The sequence below is a fragment of the Oryza sativa genome, chromosome 1, assembly GCF_034140825.1.
Source record: "Oryza sativa Japonica Group chromosome 1, ASM3414082v1".
Classification (NCBI taxonomy): Eukaryota; Viridiplantae; Streptophyta; class Magnoliopsida; order Poales; family Poaceae; genus Oryza; species Oryza sativa.
Window position 1 is genome coordinate 33,702,522 of NC_089035.1, and position 15,634 is coordinate 33,718,155.

Here is a 15,634-nt window from a genome sequence, read left to right on the forward strand (position 1 = left end):
AAACCGACTCATACATGGATAACGTACCAGAGTACCAGTAAAAACATCTTCAATTTTTATAATAGATGAGATAAAGGGAATGCTAGTAGATGGGATCCTGTCCTAACCGTGATGAAAACATCACGGCATAGGCCAGGGACCAACCGATACTAATCCACCGATTCTCTCTCCTTTTACATTATCCATTTTACCTCCGCTCTCTCTTACCCACAAGAGCACGCGTAGTGCTATAGCAAATTGGTCGGTGACGATCTCTGGTGTTGCATGGGGCGTGGATGGTGTAAGACGCGGCCGCTGGCGACGAGCTCCGGCGTGGCCACCTAGCGATGAGCTCCAGTGTGGTGTAGGGCATGAACAGCGGAGGATGCGGCCGCCGGCGACAAGCTTCGGGGTGGCGTGGGGCATGGACGGCAAAGGACACGATTGTCGGCGACAATATCTTGGCGTGGCGTGGAGTATGGACGACAAAGGACGCGGTCGCCGGCGACGAGCTCCGGTGTGGAGCGTGGATGACGGAGGACATGACCATCGGCAATGAGCTCCTGGTGTGGCGTGGGGTGTGAACGGCAGAGGATGCAGCCGCCGGCAACAAGCTCCGACGTGGAGTGGGACATGGATGGCGGAGGACGCGGCCACTGGCGACGAGCAATGAGGGCACGACCACAGATGAAGACGTATCGGTACATGACTCCTGATATTTAGTAGGAATCACATGTTATCTGGTAGTTATCACTTTAGTATTAACGAGTATCAGATGGTATCAATGGGTATCGGTCAATATCTATAGGTATCATCTGACACCTCACAATTATCACCAAATTAGGGGTGAAAATGATCGAAAACGGTCGGAATCGATAGCATCTCTTCAGAAACGATGCTCGATCGGCCAGTAATTAACCATATTTATCATTTAAACTACTCAGTATCGACATTAATACGATGCGGAAAGAAATTAGAAAAAGCAAAATTTAAAAATAGTCAAAAACGGTACGGTCGGAAACGGTACCCCTTAAACGGAAACATCGCCCGATCGATCGGTAATTTTCGTGACCGTTTTCACCCCTATATCACGTGATACTTGATAGAATCACGTGATATCACCCCTATCAAGATATGATACATGAGTGGTATTAGGATCTGATACCAGATCATCCCGTCCGAATGAGGGCCCCCATTTATTAAGAAGGGGATCTGGTGTGCCAGGTTGCCTCCCCTCGTGACCCAACAAACGGCCGAAAGCCCAACAGGATGGACACACACAACTACGAGACCTCTAAACAGAAGTGGGCCTTGGTCTGGGCATCCGGCCCGGCCGCCTCGCACACACTCGCGGCTTCGGCGCCTGCCCTGCCGCAACCCGCAAGCCGGCAATCCTTCCTTCCTTCCTCCACCGCTAGATGGCCTAGATTTCCCCCCGTTCTCGGGCCATTGCCTCGCGGTGCGACGAGCCACCGGGAATCCGGGATCTCCGCCGTTCGGGGACCGAGGGGGAGAATAGGGGAGAACGGAGAAGGTCTGCGGGCTCAAACTCCTACCCAGGCAGATGACGCTCCATGGAGTCATGGCGCATTTGAGGTATGCCGGAAGGTTTTTTTTACCAAGCGACCTGGGAATTGAAGCAGCGGAGAAGAGGCTCCAGTGCGGCAGGCTGTCCGAAAGGGCTTGGAACCTGGTAGAGGTACGATTTCTTCAGGAGATAACCTGGGGTGGTGGCACGGGACTCTGCCGTTTCACTGCTTCAAGCTCAAGGTGGCTGGCGGCATCTGGCAGGTCCATCTCCTCTAGCTTGTGTCTTTTAGTTGCAAATCAATCATCACTGGTTGTGGGTTTGAATTATTGGGCGAAGTGTTCATGCGTCTGGTCTTGAAATTTGGCTTTTTATCTATTGCGTAGAAAGTGGACGTGTGTATACTGGTTCTACTCACCTAGTCACCTCCCTGCCACTGCTATTAGTGTCAGGGAATACACACGCACAGATAATGGCAAGGACGTCATTTAGAAAAGCCCACTAGTGCGTGTCATGTTGCTTATGTGCAAATTTTATACACTTTCTTGACTGACCAAAGGTTGTATGCGGTCATTTTTTTCTCTCTCGGTGCTAGCTTTAATATTTGGAAAGATGTTAAGAGAAGATGACATGACATCGATTTCATTTTATTTGTTTGATGAGTCTGGTGTACCACCAATCCAATTATTGGTTTATTACTGTAAATTAGGATTGCATCCACTATTAGCGTAGTGGTTAATCATTTCATATCCTTATCCTGTCGAGGGAACTTCAAAGAGATTTTCTAAGGCACCTTGAAATCACTGTTCTTATTTTGATGCAAAAGTTCACCATGAACTATGATGTTTCAATATAGTGTATGCAAGTCTTTCGGTGATGCTTTATCGCATAATAGTTCTATAAAATATACCGTGTATACATTTGTCAGCCTCATGCCTGCAGATTTTGCCCATGTTTTTTTTTTTTTTTTTTGCGGGGAGATTTTGCCCATGTTGCAGTAAGTTACACACACACACGCACACAAAATATGCTAGTATTTAAACTATTCTTGTTTCAATAGATTTTACTGTATTTGGTTTCTTACTATGCTATTTCCGACTTGTTTAATTTGATAGTGAGGGCCATAGACTATAATGAAAAACAACAAAATAATGAGGACCAGATCATGGTCCGGCTAGAATATCTTAGTAGTCCTTTTAATGAGGTCCAGCTCATCTGAATATTAGAAAAATATCAATTTGCCACTAACATTTAACAACGTCCCACTTGTCTCTGTCTATCCAAAATAACACACTGATTTGCATATGTGTTTTTCTTTCATTGTGCCCAAGCATTCTTATCTGCGGCAATTGGTAGAGATCTTCCTCTCACACCTGCTCTGCAATACAAACGCATCTGGCTTTGGTAACCTTACACTCCTCTCTTAGTATTCCATTCCTTCACGCTCTCTTGTCTCTGCTTAAGTTCTCTATCGTTTGGTGCCATCATGTATTGATTCCTTTTTCCTCTATTTCCCACTCCAAACATTTCCATAACCAGTCACACACACACACACACAAAAAAAAGGACAAAAAAAATGTTTCGGAAGTTTTTCTGTTATCTTCCTCTCAGAAGAAAAATCTCTACATCCCCATCTGTTCTTATGCCCTGCTTCTATTAATTCACTTGTTCACAGCTGCACCAGTGTTGTTCATGGCGGAGGTGGTGTTGGCAGGCTTATGTTTGGCAGCAACACCAATCTGTGTGAAGCTCCTCATCAACGCTTCGACGTACCTTGGCGTGGACATGACACATGAGCTCCATGAACTGGAGACCACCATCATACCACAGTTCGAGCTGGTGATCGAAGCAGCTGAGAAAGGAAACCACAGAGTCAAGCTGGACAGATGGCTCCAGGAGCTCAAACAAGCCTTCTACAATGCTGAGGACCTGCTGGACGAGCATGAGTACAACATCCTTAAGTGCAAAGCAAAAAACAAGGATTCTCTAGCGAAAGATTCCACCCAGGTGCATGGCTCTTCCATCAGCAATATTCTGGAGCAGCCTATGCATGCTGTGTCCAGTAGGATGTCCAATCTGTGGCCAGAGGACAGAAAGATACTTTGCCAGCTGAATGAACTGAAGACCATCCTGGAGAAAGCCAAGGAGTTCCGTGAGCTGATTCACATACCTGCTGGTAATAGTCTTGAAGGTCCCAGTGTCCCAACAACCATTGTCCCTGTAGTGACATCGCTGTTGCCGCCAAGAGTATTTGGTCGTGACAAGGATCGTGATCGCATAATACATCTTCTTACTAAGCCAATGGCTACTGTTTCTAGCTCAGTCGGCTACTCTGGTTTGGCCATTATTGCACATGGAGGAGCAGGAAAATCCACATTGGCACAATATGTTTACAATGACAAGACGGTGCAAGAACATTTTGATGTCAGGATGTGGGTCTGCATCTCACGCAAACTTGATGTCCATCGTCATACACGGGAGATTATCGAGTCCGCAGAAAATGGACAGTGCCCACGTGTGGACAATCTTGACACCCTCCAGTGCAAATTGAGGGACATACTTCAAAAATCAGAGAAATTCCTGCTTGTGTTGGATGATGTCTGGTTTGATGAATTCAACAATGAAACAGAATGGGACCAGCTGCTTGATCCTCTAGTTTCTCAGAAAGAAGGGAGCAGAGTTCTGGTGACTTCCAGACAAGATGTACTTCCAGCAGCACTTCGCTGCAAGGATGTCGTTCGTTTGGAAAACATGGAAGACACTGAGTTCTTGGCTCTCTTCAAACACCATGCGTTCTCTGGAACAGAAATAAAAAATCCACAGCTGCGTGGAAGACTAGAGAAGATTGCAGAGAAGATTGTTAATAGGCTTGGACATTCTCCTTTGGCAGCTAGTACCGTGGGTTCCCAGTTGAGCAGGAATAAGGATATCAACTTATGGAAAAGTGCTCTGAATATTGAAAATTTAAGCGAGCCCATGAAAGCTCTATTGTGGAGTTATAATAAGTTAGATTCACGTTTGCAGAGGTGTTTTCTCTACTGCAGCTTATTTCCAAAAGGTCATAAGTATAAAATCAAAGAGATGGTTGACCTTTGGGTAGCAGAGGGATTAATTGATTCACACAGCCCCGGGGACAAGAGAATTGAAGATGTTGGTAGGGATTACTTCAATGAGATGGTGTCTGGGTCTTTCTTTCAACCAGTTTCTGAAAGATATATGGGTACATGGTACATTATGCATGATCTGCTTCATGATTTGGCAGAGTCACTGACTAAAGAAGACTGCTTCAGATTAGAAGATGATGGGGTGAAAGAGATACCAACCACTGTTCGACATCTATCTGTACGTGTTGAGAGTATGAAATTCCATAAGCAAAGTATCTGCAAGCTTCGTTATTTACGCACAGTTATCTGCATTGACCCACTCATGGATAATGGAGATGATGTTTTCAATCAGGTACTGAAGAATCTGAAGAGGTTACGTGTACTATATTTGTCATTTTACAACAGTAGCCGGTTGCCTGAATGTATTGGTGAGCTGAAGCACCTTCGGTATTTGAATATCATCAAAACATTGATTTCTGAATTGCCAAGATCATTATGTACTCTTTACCAGTTACAGTTACTTCAGTTAAACAAAAAGGTGAAGTGTTTGCCTGACAAGCTGTGCAATTTAAGTAAGTTACGACGTCTTGAAGCATTTGAGGACAGAATAGATGAATTGATAAATGCTGCTCTGCCTCAAATTCCTTACATAGGCAAGCTAACTTTGCTGCAACATATTGATGGATTTTTCGTGCAAAAGAAGAAGGGATATGAGTTGCATCAACTGGGGAACATGAATGAGCTCGGTGGTAATTTGCGTGTGATGAATCTTGAAAATGTTAGTGGAAAGGATGAAGCCTCAGAGTCGAAGCTGCATCAGAAAACTCATCTTAGAGGTTTGCATCTCTCCTGGAATGATGTGTATGGCATGGATGTTTCACATTTGGAGATTCTAGAAGGCCTGAGGCCGCCATCTCAATTGGAGGACCTTACAATTGAAGGTTACAAATCCGCCATGTACCCAAGCTGGTTACTTGATGGCTCCTATTTTGAGAATCTAGAGTCTTTTACGCTTGCTAATTGCTGTGGGATAGGAAGCCTACCACCCAATACCGAGATCTTTAGGCACTGCCTGACACTTACCCTTGAGAATGTCCCGAATATGAAGACACTATCTTTTCTTCCAGAAGGTCTCACAAGCCTATCAATTGTGGGGTGCCCACTGCTTGTGTTTACTACTAATAACGATGAACTAGAACACCATGATTATAGGGAGAGCATCACGAGGGCAAGCAACCTGGAAACACAACTTGTTTTGATTTGGGAAGCAGATTCCGATTCAGATATTAGGAGAACATTGTTGTCCGAACACTCATCCATGAAGAAGCTGACAGAATTGATGGATACTGATATTTCAGGAAATCTTCAAACCATTGAAAGCGCTCTAAAAATAGAGAGAGATGAAGCCTTGGTTAAAGAAGATATCATCAAAGTATGGCTCTGTTGCCATGAGGAGAGGATGAGATTCATTTATTCAAGGAAGGTTGGGTTGCCGTTTGTTCCACCATCAGGACTATGCGAACTCAATCTTTTCTCCTGTAGTATTACAGATGGTGCTTTAGCTATTTGCCTTGGTGGACTGACTTCGCTTAGAAATTTGTTCTTAACCGAAATTATGACTTTAACTACGCTTCCACCGGAAGAGGTCCTCCAACATTTGGGGAATCTTAGATACTTGGTCATTCGTTCCTGCTGGTGTCTCAGATCGTTCGGGGGCTTGCGATCTGCTACCTCTCTTTCAGAAATAAGATTATTTTCCTGTCCTTCTTTACAGTTGGCACGTGGCGCAGAATTTATGCAAATGTCCCTTGAGAAGCTATGTGTATACAACTGTGTGCTTTCAGCTGACTTCTTCTGTGGTGACTGGCCACATCTGGATGATATTCTCTTATCTGGGTGCAGAAGCTCGTCGTCCTTGCATGTTGGTGATCTTACCTCCCTCGAATCATTCTCACTATATCATTTTCCAGATTTATGCACGCTGGAAGGTTTGTCTTCCCTGCAGCTTCACCACGTGCATTTGATAGATGTTCCAAAGCTTACTACCGAGAGCATCTCACAGTTTCGCGTCCAGCGTTCGCTCTATATTAGCAGTTCTGTTATGCTCAACCACATGCTCTCTGCTGAAGGTTTCGTTGTTCCAGAGTTTCTCTCTCTTGAAAGCTGCAAGGAGCCATCCGTTTCATTCGAAGAATCTGCAAACTTCACATCCGTCAAGTGCCTGAGGTTATGTAATTGTGAAATGAGGTCACCACCAGGAAATATGAAGTGCCTATCCAGTCTAACGAAACTCGATATCTATGATTGCCCCAACATATCATCTATACCAGATCTGCCGTCCTCCCTCCAGCATATATGTATATGGGGTTGTGAGCTCTTGAAGGAGAGCTGCAGAGCACCTGAAGGAGAAAGCTGGCCAAAGATTGCGCATATCCGCTGGAAGGAATTCAGATGAATTGTGCTTCAGAATCACAACTAGAGAGAAACGGAAAGGTGAAGGTTACATCAATGCATTGTCAGAAGTATTTTCTTTTCTGTATTATTTATTTCGTTAACCCATGATCATGCAAACACATTATTTACTTCAATGTTTCCTTGTTTATTTATTTTGAACAGACACCCCAAGATTGGCACATATACGTTTCCCTGCTGCCATCCACCGACTCGCCGCCTCCTTTTATTCGGTTTCTCTGCCACTGACGGCCCATGATCGTGTCCTGTTGCTTAAATGGAGTCTTGTTGGTTTAAGAAAATCTCTGTGTCTCTTGAAGACTCAACTATCTTGTATTTGTTAGGATACGATAGGCAACCAAACCATAAAAAACAATAGATCAATCATAAAATATACGAGATTTTAACGTGGAAAACCCTACCAAAACAGGAGAGAAAAAACCACGGGCGTCAGCCAGCAAAATATCTTTACTATATCTGGGGTGAGGTTACAACGCCGCACGTCGGCTTACAAGAGGTATATATATGGTGGAACCCTAGAAGGAATGACGATCCGGCCCAAGCCTCCCGGCGACGGGCCTCCGCTCCACTACGGCAGAAGCTGGCCTTTATTAAGTGCAAATGAATTTGGATCATAACTCAACAGTATTTTATTATGTGATGTGATATACTATTCCAGTACTTGGATTTTACACTTCACACAAATATACAGTTTGCTTCAAATGTTTGTCTATGTAGTTTGCATAAAGTTTGTATGGATATCGATTATTTGTGTAAGTTTCTGATGCTTTTATCGCACGATAGTTCTTGATAGTTCTCACCTCACTTCGAATGTGTCCTTGACTCCTTGTTGAGCTGCCCGGCAGTCTGACAAAATTTGATCAGTCCCCATTGTTTCTGTTGCACTCTGGCGCTTGGATTGTTTGACTTAGTTCTCTCTCTATCCTCCCGGTTGAGTAAGATATAGGTGGTGTTTGAATCTCCTGAAGATAAAAATAAAGATAAAAATTAAATGTTTCACACAAAACGAGGTGGTAATAACGTGTGAGTAATTAAGCTTTAATCATTACAAACTTGAAAAATAGATTAATATGATATTTTAGAACAACTTTCATATAGAAAGTTTTCACACGAAACGAACCGTTTAGCTGTTTAAAAAGCGTGCCACGAGTATCCAAAAGTTTATCCAACGTTTGTTAGCAGATTAATTTTGATAATAGTAGCAGAATGTCCGTCCGTTGCTACCGGTGGAAGCACGTGACTTCGCGCGTCACCTACTTCCTCCGTTTCATAATGGAAGTCATTCTAACATTTCCCACATTTACAGTGATGTTTCTAGATTCATTAACATCAATATGAATGTGGAAAATGCTAGAATGACTTACATTGTGAAACGGAGGGAGTAGTTGTTAGTTCGCAATATAATTATGGGAACATAAGAAAAACTTACTAAGAATAGTTTAACCCAATATATCGATTCTTAATTTTCATCAATAGAAAGGGGCATCCGAGTATCCGACAGAACTGAATATTGGACTCTCTGGTTGAATATGCATACATGTACTGAGCACTGATCCAGATCAATAAAAAGACGTTACTGACACGGAAACACAGCATCAGGTATGCACGAACTGAAAGCATAACTCTGCATGATTGCATCTTTGGCTAACGGCTGTCTATGGAGTGTTAGACGTCGATAAATTCAACCCAGAGATCATTCCAGCCCAGCTATGCATGATTGCATCTTTGCCTAGCCTACTTAGTGACCAACTGCCCCCTCCGTTTCAGATTATAAGATGTTTTTGACTTTGATCAAAGTCAAACTGTTTCAAATTTAACTAAATTTATAGAAAAAAATAGTAATATTTTCCACCCAACATAAATTTATTATTAAAGTACATTTAATTATTAATTTAATAAAACTAATTTGGTAATGTAAATATTACTTTATTTCTCTATAAATTTAGTCTAACTTTATACAATTTAACTTTGATCAAAGTCAAAACATCTTATAACTTGAAACGGGTGGAGATATTGGGATACGCCCCACGTAGGAGCGTTAGGTATGCCCAGGTAACGGAGCTTACCCTTTACATTCCTCAGTTCTAGCATATCCTTGCTGTGCCAGATTGGGAAACCGCTAATAAGCGGCTAGTCACGCACTCCATCTTCGCGTGGCGCAGCCACAGGATGCCGGGGCCACGTGGCGTTTTTTTTTTCTTTTTTTCAAGTTTTTTAAAGGTTTTTTGGTTCTTTTTTCAGGTTTTTTGGGATTTTTTTAGGTTTTTTATATGTGTATAAAGTTTATATACGTGATTTTTTTCGGTTATAAAGGGGGGTCGTGCCGGGAGGGAGCCACGTGGTGTTTTTTCTTTTTTTTCAAGTTTTTAAAGGTTTTTCCGGTTCTTTTTTCAGGTTTTTTGGGTTCTTTTTTAGGTTTTTTTATATGTGTATAAAGTTTATATACGTGAATTTTTTCTGTTATACAAAGTTGTATGTATACGTATACAGAGTTATACAGTAAAAAATGTGTATATATAAAATTCTCTATCTCTACTAATTAAAAAATTGAAAACGTTCCCGTTGTCCATAATAAAGAAAAAAGGGCGAAAAAATAAAACAACAAAATAAAGTCTGATTCAATTTGACGAGAAGAAAACAAGTCTGTAAAAAAAGGCCCGTAAAAAAGGGTGCTAAAAAAAAGGCAAAGAAGGGCGAAAAAAAAGTCTGATACAATGCAACGTAATCTCTATCTCTATCTCTTCTCTAATCCCTATTCTCTGACTACTTAAAAAATTAAAAACGTTTTCGTTATCTGTAGCCCGGCGAAATTTTTTATAGCCCGGCGAAGTTTCCGTTATCTGTATATAATAAAAATAGAAAAAAAGTCCGATTATATGGTATAAGGGGCAAGAAAAAACAAGGCAAAAACAACATAAGATTTATATATGTTTCCATCATCCGTATATATCTATTTATCTCTAATCTAATCTAATCATACTACTTAAAAAAGATAAGTTCCTGTCGTCCTTAAAAAAGAAAAAAAATACGTGAGAGAAAAAACAGTTTCCAAAAAAACGCCTGAGAAAAAAAAAATAAAAAAAACACACGAGAGAAAAAGCAAAAAAACGCGAGAAAAAATGTTAGAAAAACGCGCAAGAAAATTACGGTTTCCATCGTCTGAAAAAAAACACACAAGAAAATTACGGTTTCCATCGTCTCTAATCTAATCTAACTACTAATTTAAAAGAGAAGTTTCAATCGTCCGTTAAAAAGTAAAAAATGTGCGAGAAAAAAAAAGCAAAAGACGCTCAAGAAAAAACAAGAAAAAAAAAAGCGTTAGAAAAACTGTCAGAAAAAGCCAAAAATACGCGCAAGAAAAAAAATAAAAAAAAGCGCGAGAACAATATGGTTTTTGTCGTTGGTAAAAAAAAAGCAAAAAAAAACGATAGGAAAAAACTGTCAGATAGAAATGCGTCATTTCTAAGAAATAGTTTGAGAAAATACAGTTTTCGTCGTCGGTTAAAAAAGAAAAAAAAATGCTAGGAAAAAACTAACAGAAAGAAATACGTCATTTTAAAAAATGGTTTGAGAAAACCGCACAAGAAAAAAAATACCGTTTATAAAAAATTGGATTGAGAAAACTATCCAAGAAAACCGTCCGACTCAATGTGAGAAAAAAAATCACCATTTCTAAGAAAATGTTAGAGAAAACCGTGCGACTCTAGACGAGAAAAAAACCGCCATTTATAAGAAGAACCGCTCCGAAAAACCGTCCAACTCAATGCGAGATAAAATTGATGGACGCTTGGGTCAGACAGGATCCATCGATTTTTTTTCTATTTCCTACACGACTTTTGTTTCCTCATCTATTCTCCTGTATTGGAGACCCTGCACGTCACTGTATGCAATTATCAGACTATTTTTGTTAAGTATAGCTTTCTTGATAACATATTATATGAAAATAATATTACAAAATAAACATATTTTTAATTGTTATTTAGAGAAGAGTGCATGGTGACTATTTTGTGTAGACTTGACCATGAGTGTAGGATTTAATTAATCCTATTATTAATTGCAAGAATGAAATTGAAAGAGTATTTTAGATTATATGCATGTTATCACATGAATAATCCAATTATTCTGGGTAAGGCAAGCATCGGTGAGCTTATCATCGTCGAGGTTGGGTCATTCCATTGTTCTAATTTTCTAATTCTGTTAGCTATAACGATCCATAAAAACATTATCATTGATATGGTTATGTACGAAAAATGTATATTGTCATTGGATTTTTTTTTTACCCGTTGCAACGCAGAGCGTTTTTGCTAGTTATACGCCACAACCTCCCAGATGGAATAAGTTCACTTTAGGTCCCTTAATTTGTCACCGAGTTCGAAATTCATCCATGCACCGTAAAATCGGATACAACGCATCCCCCAACTTACAAAACCATGCAAACAGGAACCCTCAGCAGTATTATCCCTGGTTTTGGCTGATGTGGCACCCATGTAGCTCCTTTGACTAGGTCTTCATCACACGTGGCATTGACGTGGCTCTTACGTGACAATTCGATCCGGAAAATTAATTAAACACATGGGACCCACATGTCAGTTTCACACACAATAACAAAAAAAGTGGGGTCCATGTGGTCCCACATGCCATCCTCACTATTCCCCTCCTCTCTCTATCATGTCTCCCTTGTTCTCTCTCTCCTCTCTCTCCGAGCTCCTCCACCTCCTCGCCGCACGCCATACATGGCCGCGGCAACCTGGATTCAAACGCGCAAACACCCCCCCCGATCTGGTCCCCAACCACAAAGAAGAACCCACCCATCCACTCCACCACCATCTCCAATGACAACGCCCCCATGCCGACGAGGAGCGGGATGGGGTACGTGCCATCGACGAGCCCCACGGCGGCGAACACTGCCTTCGGGAATGTCTTCCTCGGCTCCTCCACCTCGCCAACGAGCATGCTCGCCTTGTCCCAGTAGTTGAGATTCCATACATGTAGTTGAAGTAGGCGCGTGGCTCGACGGCAAGCCACCAAGACGGGTGGATCTTGGGGACAGCTAGCCACCGAGAGGGACCGGACCGGCAGGGACAGGACGACCCCGCCGCCGGAGCAGAGGTAGTCGAGGAAGAGCACCGGGTAGAACCGTTGTCTAGCGTCCCCGACTCCCACTTGGAGAACTTGATGAAGAAGGCCACGACGGGGCCGAACGCCACGGAGACCAAGACGACATAGCCGGCATTGGTGGAGGGGCTCGATGATGCCGCTCTACGCCTCGAGGACGCACGACGAGGAGGTGGAGTAGTGTTGACGCAAAAAACACACACTGGCCTAGGAGATCTGCTTAGCTCCAGTGCAGGTCCAAATCTTGATGAGGTGCGGGCGTACCCGTCAGTTTGACCATGACAACTGACAAGATATACAAATAGCTGATCAATGAGCCGATCGGCTGACAAGCCGATAGATTAATTATAGCCAATGCCGATACCAGCCGATAGCGATAGGGTTTTGAGGTATCGACTATAATTCTAATGTAGATTCTGACGCTTGATGTAAATAACAATATAAAGACAATCGGCTGATGATAATGCAAGAAAGCAACAATATAATCCAATAAAGACCAATCGGCTAACAATGATATGATAGAATAAGCATTGATCCGAAAGTTAAAGCATACATCGGCTGGAGGTTCGATGTCTTTAAATCCACAAGATTAGATAAACAGTAAAATTTTTGTTACGATCGGATCGGCTAAATCCAATATGTATGCAATCCTGTAAGCCGATGCAACGTTCAGATAACTCATCGGCTGAAACCCCGATGAAACCCTTATTGGCAATTGAGAAGCAGGCTAGAGATTATGGTTCTAAACACGACGCAGTTGATCAAACTTAACTGATGTAGCACTAAGTATGAAAAGAAACATAATATCTAGACAATCAAACCGTTAATTTTCAGGGTGGTAGATGCCTTAGCTAATCTAATCTAGCAACACGATTTAGCCGATACCGGCATAAACCCTAAAGCGAGAAGCTGCCGATAGAGCTAAATTGCTATGCTAATACTAGATTAATAAAGACATGATAAATTGGTAGGCAAAAATATCAACCGAACCAGAATCCAAGAGGTCGAATACACTGATGCAGCCTTGAACAACGCCAGTGTAGCCAATACAACTGCCAGGACCAGCGGAACGTAGGACTTACCTGTAACGCCCCGATTTTCGTTCGGGTTTAAAAATCATTAATAATACATTTTCTAGAAATTAAATAAAAGTTAAATCAATTTAATCAAGTGAAATAATGGGAGAATTAAAATTTTCCCTTAAAAATCATTGGCCGGGAATATTTTGCAATATTCTTTGTGCCCTAATGTACTCTCCGGAATTTTCCGTGAATTTTCGGAGCTCAAGAAGTAATTTTAATGGCACAAAGTTCATCGAATCAATTAAATAAAAAAAAAAAAAAACAAAAACTCCCCTTCCTCCTTGGGCCATTTTCGGCCCAAGAATCCTACCCCTCCCGCGGCCCGCGCCCTCTCTCTCCCTCTCTCGGCCGGCCTCCCTCCCCATCTCTTGGGCCGTCGGCCCGTTTCCCCTCTCCCTCGTGAAGTCTGTTTTACGTCCCCCATCCAGCTCTCCCTCCCTCTCTCCCCGACAGGTGGGACCCGAGGACCCCACCTGTCATCCCCTTCCTCCAGCTCCAACTGCCGCCATGGCCGCCCGAGCCGCCCCACGACGCCGCCGTTTTCCGCCCACCTCCTCCACCCCGCGCGCGCGCGCTCGTCCGTGGGACCTCGCCGCCCATGTCCGCGCCGTTTTCCCCCACCTCTCCCCTCCAAAACCGCCACCCACACCCCACGATGCCGCCCACGCCACCGGCGGTTGCCGCCCCGACTCCGCCTCTCCCGGGCTCGATCCCGCCTCCCCTCCCCTATAAAAACAATCCCCGGCCTCCCCTCATCCATTTCCCCCATTTTCCCCAAGCCGCCGCGCCCTCCCTCGCTCTCCCCGCGCCGAGCCCACGCACCGCCGCTCTCCGGCGAACTCCAACAGCGCCGCGCCGCCGCTCCCGTCCACCCCGCACTGCGCCGTCGCCCTCCCCAGCACCGCAGCCGCCGTGCGCACCTCGTCCACCGCTCCGTCCTCTCCTTCCACCCCCGCAGCACCATTCCCACCGTGCAAGCCGAAACCACCGCCATTCACCGCCTTCAGCCGGCCGTTGCCGCCGCGTTAGTCGTCGCCGCACCTCGCCGCTTGCGCCGTCGGCAAAGCCGTGCCAAGCTCTACCCCGGCATCCGCTCCTTTTCCCCTCCCCGCTTCCGAGGCACCGTCGCCACGCGCACCACCTCTCTCCACCGCCTTTACCACCTCCAGCCGCCGCTTGGCGCCGCTCCTAATCACCCCAATTCGCGCCGTCGCCGCCGCTCGCTTCGCAGCGCCGAGGAGCACCTCGGCCGCCGCTTTTCACGGCCGGGATCCCGCCGGAACACGGTTCCCCTCGCGCCGGTCCTTCCGGCCGCCGTCCGCCGGTTCTCGCTCGCGGAACGCCGCCGGGCCGCCGTTCCGCCTTCGCCCCGAGGAGCGCCGACGCCGAGCTTCCCCGCCTTTCCCCATCCCTCGTCGCCGCGTCCTTGGTGAGCTCCTCCTCTCCCACCTTGCCTCCCTCCTCTGTCTCCCGTGCGCGCTGCCGCGCCGGTGGCCGCCGCCTGCGACCACCGGGCCGTGCGCCGCCACTGTTAGGTCGGCCGGCCGGCTTGCCGCCGCTCCGCTCGCCTGGGCCGCCCGGACCCCCCCCCTTGCCGCGCCGCGTCGCCGCTTTCTCTCGTGCGCCGCCGCCGCGCCATGGCTCAGCCAGGCCGGCCTTGTGCCGTGCCCGTGCCCTAGCCGCGCCGCCTCGTGGCCATCCGATCGGCTTCGGGCCGATCTGGGCCGTCCACGTGGTGGACGCGCACCCGAGGCCACGTGTGGACTTGGTCCACCGTGCGCCGCCCCTTTGTGCCGCTGACGTGCGGGGCCCGCCTGTCGGCGCTGGTTCCCCTTGCTGACGTCAGCAAATACCATTTCCTTTGTAAAAATAATTAATAATTGCGCAATAAATCGAGTTTAATTATAGAAATTCATTTAAATGGCTCAAAACTTCTAAAATTCATATCTAATTCATTCGAACTCCGAATTGAGCCATTCAACTTGCAAAATTCATCTAAAATTGAGCTCTACATGTTTGTTTAGTTTTTATGTACTGTTTCCTTGGTTTTTATTAGAGTTTTTCCTCGTTTTGCGTGCCAGCGTGTAGAATCCGTCGTTTCGGAAGTCCGCGGTCGCAAGGAAAAGAGTTCGGAAGATCCAAGTGAAGGAGCAAGGCAAGTCGCACATTCCCCTTGAGCATGTTGATCCCAATTTATAAATGTTTTACCGTTTACAAATAAATATGCATGTTTTGCTAATTACACGGGGTCAGGGTTTACCTATCTGCTCGCTTGCGCCATGTTTACTTGATATCTGTTCTTTGTCAACCTTGGGTAATAAATTGACTAGCTTGTGTTACTTATGTGACCTAGC

The 15,634-nt window shown here is 44.8% G+C and overlaps 1 protein-coding gene across 2 annotated transcripts; it reads left to right on the forward strand.

The window, feature by feature from the left end:
* Window positions 1-1,366: 1,366 nt before the first annotated feature.
* LOC4327842 (disease resistance protein RGA2) lies at window positions 1,367-7,839 on the forward strand. 2 transcript variants are annotated; one of them, XM_015755640.3, is made up of 4 exons: window positions 2,670-2,911; window positions 3,183-4,849; window positions 4,964-7,104; window positions 7,228-7,839. In XM_015755640.3, exons 1-3 carry the CDS (start codon window positions 2,812-2,814, stop codon window positions 7,064-7,066), a joined length of 3,870 nt encoding a protein of 1,289 aa, XP_015611126.1. In that variant the 5' UTR covers window positions 2,670-2,811; the 3' UTR covers window positions 7,067-7,104; window positions 7,228-7,839. The 2 variants fall into 2 exon arrangements, with proteins under 2 accessions (XP_015611120.1, XP_015611126.1); XM_015755634.3 differs by having other exon boundaries at window positions 1,367-2,911; window positions 3,183-7,104.
* Window positions 7,840-15,634: the final 7,795 nt, after the last annotated feature.